This window comes from Chiloscyllium plagiosum, chromosome 28 (assembly GCF_004010195.1).
Source record: "Chiloscyllium plagiosum isolate BGI_BamShark_2017 chromosome 28, ASM401019v2, whole genome shotgun sequence".
In the NCBI taxonomy this organism is placed as follows: Eukaryota; Metazoa; Chordata; class Chondrichthyes; order Orectolobiformes; family Hemiscylliidae; genus Chiloscyllium; species Chiloscyllium plagiosum.
The window spans coordinates 34,231,586-34,239,363 of NC_057737.1; the positions used below are offsets into that span (position 1 = coordinate 34,231,586).

General features: G+C 43.4%; 1 protein-coding gene across 1 annotated transcript in view; it reads left to right on the forward strand.

Moving 5' to 3' along the window:
* The first annotated feature begins 4,494 nt into the window (after nucleotides 1-4,494).
* The window catches only part of LOC122564106 (claudin-4-like), a 43,127-nt gene continuing 39,843 nt past the window's right edge, over nucleotides 4,495-7,778 (forward strand). The window contains exon 1 of the mRNA XM_043718671.1: nucleotides 4,495-5,042. Within this exon, the coding sequence (XP_043574606.1) occupies nucleotides 4,552-5,042 (491 nt within the window). The 5' untranslated portion in view covers nucleotides 4,495-4,551. The remainder of the gene's footprint in view (nucleotides 5,043-7,778) is intronic.

Sequence of the window (7,778 nt, forward strand, 5' to 3'; positions counted from 1 at the left end):
AAGCTCCTTCCTCGCCTGCCTGTAATCCTCTAGAGCTGAGCTTGACCCTAGCTTCCTCCACCTATGTAAGCTGCCTTTTTCCTTTTGACGAGAAGCTCCACTGCTCTTGTCATCCAAGGTTCCTTTATCTTACCACTTCTTGCCTGTCTCAGAGGGACATATTTATTCATCATTTGCAACAACTGTTCCTTAAACAGTCTCCACATGTCTATAGTGCCTTTACCATGGAACAATTGCTCCCAATCCATGCTTCCTAACTCATGTCTAATCACATCATAGTTTCCTCTTCCCCAATTAAATATCCTCTCCTTCTCCATAGCTATGTATTTGTAACACTACATAGTAGTGTAACTGCACCCTTCTTATTTCTCAGCTCCACCCATAATGCCTCAGTACTCAAGCCCTCCATAGTGTCCTCCTTTAGCACAACTGTGATATCATCCCTGACCAGCCTTTTACTTCTCTCCATGTCCTGTCTGAAGCGTCTATATCCTGGAACATTCAGTTGCCAATCATGCCCTTCCTTCAACCAAGTCTCTGTGATGGCAATAACATCAGACTCCCAGGCACCAATCCAAGCCCTAAGTTAATCTGATTTACCCACTATATTCCCTGCATTAAAGTAGATGCATTTCAGGCCACCAGTTCTTTTGCATTCATCTGCTCTCTGCCTACTCTTCCCCTTATTAATGCTACCTTCATGATTCTTACAGTCTCCAGTTTCCACCTTGTTGTCTACTTGTCTTCTCTTCTGGTTCCCAGCTCCCTGCCACATTAGTTTAAAACCTCCCCAACAGCAGTAGCAAAGACTCCTCCAAGGACATTAGTTCCAGTCTGGTTCAGCTGTAGACCATTCAATTTGTAATAGTCCCACCTTCCTCAGAATGGTCCCAATGTCCAACAAATCTGAACCCCTCCATCCTACACGATCCCTCAAGCCACGTGTTCATCCAGCCTATTTTTTCATTTCTACGCTGGCCAGCACGTGGCACAGGTAGTAATCCTGAGATCACTACTTTTGAGGTCCTCCTTTTTAACTTCTCTCCTAACTCCCTAAATTCTGCTTTCAGGACTCATCTCACTTTTTACTTATATCGTTGGTGCCTATATGCGCCAAAACAACTGGCTGTTCACCCTCCCCTTTTAGAATGCTCTGCAGCTGATCAGTGATATCTCTGACCTGAGCACCTGGGAGGCAACATACCATCCGGGAATCCTGTTTTCAGCCACTGAACCACCTATCTAAGGTTCTATCTAACCGCCTATCTAACTGCCTACCAAGTGTCCTTTTAGTTTTCCACATTTAATATTTTCTGTGTAGTATAAAACTTCATTTAACTGTAATACAGTAGAAGCTAGCCTCCTACATGCAGAAACAAAAGTTTTATCAGGCGCCACACCACCCTACTATCAAAGCAATATTTGAAAAATAATACAGCGTTTCTGTCCTTAGAAACAATGAAAGTTGCTTCATTTGCAATTGCAACATTTAAAAGGCATTTGGATGGGTATATGAATAGGAAGGGTTTGGAGGGATATGGGCCGGGTGCTGGCAGGTGGGACCAGATTGGGTTGGGATATCTGCTCAGCATGGATGGTTGGACCGAAGGGTCTGTTTCCATGCTGTACATCTCTATGACTCTATGACTCTATTTTCAAAACGTTATGAGCAATCATGATATAACTCAGTTAAAGTCTTCATTTTACCACTCCCTGCCACAAGGAGCTTGAAACTGGTACTATCCAATACCCAGATCAATGGTCAGTGCATTCTCATGAATATCCTCATGATTAGGTCAAAGGATTTAATTTTTTTTTCCTTAGCTACACAGAGTTCACCTAATGAGTTGACAGATTTTAATCCTTTTGAATTAGTTTATGGTCGTGAGGTCATCTCATGTGGACATCTGAAAATAATCAATGAAAGATGAGTCATTTATGTATCTATGACCTGTAAGCAGCTCAAAGGAGCTCTAAAACTGACCTTCAAAGGAAGATGGACAAGGGGACAACAGAAATCCTGGCATCATGAGAAGCTGTCTGTGATGATTGACTGAGAGGGTTAAGATAAGTGGTTGAAGGATGTTTTTATGACTGCAAGACTGGGTCCAGTGGTGTACCACAGGGTTTAGTGCTTAGCCCATGCTATTTGTTGTGTACATTAATTATCGAGTCATTAAGAGCTATCATCAGTAAGTTCGCAGATGAAACAAAAATTGGTGGTGTGAGAAATAGTGAGGAGAAAAGCCTTACACTACAGGATGACATAGACAGGTTGGCCAGAGGAGCAAAACAATGGCAAATCAAATTTAATCCTAAAGTGCATGAGGTAATGCATTTTGGGAGCATTTACAAGACAGGGGTGTCCATGTTGAATGGTAGGACCCTAAGAAGTACAGAGTATCTGCGGGGCCTTGATGCTCATATTTGTCGATCCTTGAAACAAGCAGGACAGGTAGAGAAGGTGATTAGCAAGGCATATCAGATACTTGCCTTTATTGTTCAAAGAACTGTATACAAAAGCAAGGAGGTTATGATAAAGCTATATATAAAATCAGCTAGGCTACAGCTGGAGTATTGTGTGCAGTTCTGATCATCATACTATAGGAAGGTTATGATTACACTGGAGAGGGTGCATAGGAGATTCATTACGTTGTCGCCTGGGCTGAAGCTCTGAAGAGAGATTAGACAGGGTGTAGTTGTTTTCAGTACAGCAGAGAAGGCTGAGAGGGGATCTGATTAGGGGATACAAAAGGATCACAGTTTAATGTAAGGAGCAGGAGGTTTAGAGGGGATTTGAGGAATTATTTTTTCCACCCAAAGGGTGATGGGTATCTGACACTCATTGCCTGAAATGGTGGAAGAGATGGGAACTACCAAGATATTTAAGATGATCACTTGAAATGCCATCATATCCAAGCTACGGGTCAAGTAGTGGAAAATAGCATTTGAATCCATGAATATTTGATGACCAGTATGGACATGATGGATCCAAAGGTTTTTTTCCATGCTGTAAAATCTCTATGGCTCTGTTGTTTTCTGTAGCACAATTTCATATCAAAGATTTTAAAGGCTCATTTATGGGATGTGGCTATCACTCGGTTGGGCAGCATTTATTGCCAATCTACAATTGCCCTGGAAACATTGGTGATGAGCTGCCTTCTTGAAATGCTTGTGGTTTGAGGACATCCGATTGCTGTTTGGAAGGGAATTCCAGATTTTGACAGAGTGACTATGAAGAATTGTAGTTTCAAGATAAGGGTTCTGCAGGGCTTGGATGGAAGCTTGCAGTTTGTACAGTCCCCATGCATCTGCTGCCCTTATCCTTCGAGGTGGTATTGGTCTTGGGTTTGGAAGATGCTGTTGGAGGAGCTTACGTGAGTTACTACAGTCATCTTGCAGATGGTATAGACTGCCAGCACTTTGTGTCAATGGTGCGGGGAGAGAATATTTAAGATGTTTGGGATGTGGTGCCAATCAAACAGTTAGTTTTGGCATTTGGAGCCGCACTTATACATGCAAGGGAATATTGCATCATACTCTTGACTTGTGCCTTGAGGATGATAGACAAGCTTGGAGATTCTAATTTCACTTGTCTTATGGAATCACTATCCATACAAATAGCACTATATCAAATCATCAAGACTCCTTCAGTAGCACCTCCCAAACCAATGATCTGGACAACCTAGAAGGACAGGAGGAGCTGATGGATGTGAACAGCATGGCCTACAAATTCTCTTCCAAGACACTCCCACATCCTGACTTGTACTATGTCACCAATCCCTTACAGTCACTGGGTCAAACGGGAGGAATTCCCTTCCACACATAACAGGTTATAGTCCAACAAGTTTATTTGAAATCACAAGCTTTTGGAGCGCTGACTTCACCTGATAAAGGAGCAGCCCTTTAAAAGCTTGTGATTTCAAATAAACCTGTTGGGCTGCAACATGCGGTCCGGTGACTTCTGACTTTCGCAAAGGCAATTAGTGATGGGTAATAAATGCTGGCCAAGCCAGCTATTTCCATATTCTGTCAAAGTTTTTTTTTGAAAAGGTACGTTACTAAAACATACAGATAGCAAAGAATTAATAAACATAAACGTTTTTTTTCACAAGGAGACGATAGAATTTTTCATCAACCTATTCAGAGATGTTTCTGTACGCCACCAGAGCAGCTGGGAGTTGAACTGCGGCTACCTAACTCCCAGGTGGCACAATACTGCAGCGACAAAAAACCCCATACAGTGAAAATATACTTAGCTGCAAACAAAGATGCCGAGGACCACCACAGTGCCAGATAACATCCTCATTCAGGTGCCCCTTCATTTAGCAAAACAATCTGAAACTAGATGACAGTAACTTCGGAATCTGGTCCAATGGGTATTCCCTGTTCTCAGCAATGGTAAACTGAGAACAGGAGCAAATGCCCACCCACCACTCAGGGGCTATAATTGCCACTGCATTTCAGATCACCCTCAGCTCGCTCTGGATCGGGAAATCAGAGCCAGTTTGTTTTGGTAGCTCGCCGATTACTGCCACCCAAGTTCCAAGAATGGCATCAATGGGACTCCAGATTCTGGGCATAGCCCTGTGTGTGTTCGGGTGGCTGGGAGCTCTGCTCACCTGCATCCTTCCCATGTGGAGAGTGACCGCTTTCATTGGGAATAACATCGTGGTGGCGCAGATCATTTGGGAAGGGCTTTGGATGAACTGTATTGTTCAGAGCACCGGGCACATGCAGTGTAAGGTGTACGACTCACTGCTGGCCCTCTCGCAAGACCTACAGGCTTCCAGAGCTCTGACTGTTATCTCCCTGGTGGTGGGTGTCATCGGTATTCTGGTCTCCATTGCTGGAGGAAAATGCACCAACTATAAAGAAAATGAGGCAACAAAGGCCAAGGTGACGATTATAGCCGGAATTATCTTCATCCTCTCTGGAGTGCTCACCCTGATCCCAGTGTCCTGGTCTGCAAACACCATCATCAAAGATTTCTACAACCCACTGGTGACGGACGCCCAGAGGAGGGAGCTTGGAGCCTCCTTGTATGTCGGTTGGGGAACCTCGGGTCTGCTGATCCTCGGAGGGGCTCTGCTCTGCTGCTCCTGTCCTCACAAGGAAGCGAACTGGTACTCATCAAAATACTCTGTATCTAGATCTACAGCTCCGAGCAAGAAATATATGTAACTTGGAAATGCATAAATCGTGGATGATTCCTGATGAAAAGCTTATGCTCAAAACATCGATTCTCCTGCTCCTCGGATGCTGCCTGACCGGCTGCGCTTTTCCAGCACCATACTTTTTGACTCTGCTCTCCAGCATCTGCAGTCCTCAGTTCCCCTTTGCACTAGGGTGGACAAAGTTAAAAATCATCCAACACCAGGTTATATCCAATAGGCTTATTTGGAAGCATAAGGTTTCAAATGGCTAGGTACCTGACGAAGGAGCAGCGCTCCGAAAGCTTGTAGCTTCCAATAAACCTGTTGAATTATAACCTGGTGTTGTGTGATTTTTAACTTTGTTCTGAGAGTGATGGATGTAAGGAAGGATTTGAAGTGAGTGCACTTATACCCATCACAAACTCATAAATAGAGATTGGAAATGTGGCCAGAGTTTGAATGTGGTGATATTTAAAAAAGGGGATTTTTGTTGAGAGATGTTGATGTTAATATTTTGCATAATATCGATATTAAGCAGCAGTGGACCTAATGTATAGCAATGTAATCGCGTTTCCAGTGAGAGCAAAACTTTCCTTTCTAACTCTAATAGTGACCTGGCACTCGGAATATCCGGGGAGAATTGGAAAGAGGCAGCCGCCGCCATTTCACATCCAGTGTGGAAGTGATAGCTGTGAAATGGGTCTCGACCCACTCAGAATAGTTCAGTGTATTAAACAATGTGATCTTAATACCAGTCCCATTTGTATTTCCCTGTGGTTTAACTTATATCTCGACTTTTCACTGTATATTGTTCTCTTAATGTTACTTCCAGATTGAACCCTTGCCCCCCATCCTTCTCCATCCCCCCCTTCCCCAAGCTTGATTGTGTTTTGGGCAATATTGTGCAGAGATACTGGGACTTGGTACCTTTGTAAAACACGAAGACTCGAATTAAAAATAAATCTTTCACAACTATTTATCTTTTTTATTTATGTATGCTGTGGGCAACTAGTCAACAGCGCTTAAGCAGTAAAGCAAAAGAAGCAGGCGATCTGGGGTATTGTACAAGAAACATTTAAAAGATACACTGTTTAATTCGGCCATTTGAAAACAAACAAAGCACTGGGTTCGTTTCAGTGGGAAAGAATTTGAAAATAAATTTTAAGGCCTGAAGTTGAAAGTGTGCTGGTCGAGGATAGAGTCATAGGGTCTGCAGATGTTGGAGATCAGAGTTGAGAGTGTGGAGCTGGAAAAGTACAGCAGGTCAGGCAGCATTCAAGGAGCAGGAGAGTCAATGTTTTGGGCAAGAGCCCTTCATCAGGAATGAGGCTGGGATCTTCCAGCATGGAGAGTCATAGAGTCATACGGAAACAGACCCTTTGGTCCAAGGTTAAAAATCACATAACACCAGGTTATAGTCCAACAGGTGTATTTGGAAGCACTAGCTTTCAGAGAGCTGCTCCTTCATCAGGTGAAAGTGGCAACAATCACCTGATGAAGGAGCGGCGCTCCGAAAGCTAGTGCTTTCAAATAAATCTGTTGGACTAAAACCTGATGTCGTGTGATTTTTAACTTTGTACACCCCAGTCCAACACCAACATCTCCAAACTTTTGGTTTAACTCTTCCACACTGAACAGGTTTCCCAAACTAAACTGGTGCCTGTTGTTAGCCCACATCCCTCTAAATCCTTTCTCTTCATGTAGTTGTCCAAATGTTTTTGTAACTATATTTGCCTCTACTACTTCCTCAGGCAGTTCACTCCATATACTCATCACCCGTTATATGACAAAGTTGCCCCTCAGCAAAAGAGCTTTCTCCTCTCATCTTAAATCTATGCTGCCTAATTTTGGACTTCCCTAACCCAGGGAAAAGACCTTGGCTTTATCCATGCCTCTCATGATTTAATGAACCTCCATCAAGTCACCCCTCAACCTCCTACGCTCCAGGAAAACAATCCCAGCCTATCCAGCCTTGCCTTATTAACCATGCCCTCCAATCTCAGTAACATCTTTGTAAATCTTTATTGCATCCTTTCCATTTTAGTAACATCCTTCCATTAGTGGGTGAAACAGAATTGTATGCATACTCCAAAAGTGGCCTCACCAATGACCTGTAAAGCTGCAATATGACGTTCCAACCGTTTACTCAATGCTCTGACTAATGAAGGCAAATGTGTACTTGAACCACTAGATCAGTCTGTTCAACAACATTCCTCAGGGCCCGAACATTAAGTCCTGCCCTCGACTGTTTCAGCAAAAATACTAAAAATCACACAACACCAGGTTATAGTCCAACAGGTTTATTTGGAAGTACTAGCTTTCAGAGAACTGCTCCTTCGTCAGGTAACTAGTGGGGCAGGATCATAAGATACAGAATTTATAGCAAAAGATCACAGTGTCATGCAATTAAAACAATATATTGAACGAAAATGTGTTGCTGGAAAAGCGCAGCAGGTCAGGCAGCATCCAAGGAGCAGGAGAATCGACGTTTCGGGCATAAGCCCTTCTTCAGGAATGAGGAGGGTGTGTCAAGCAGGCTAAGATAAAAGGTAGGGAGGAGGGACTTGGGGGAGGGGCATTAGGAATACGATAGGTGGAAGGAGGTTAAGGTGAGGGTGATAG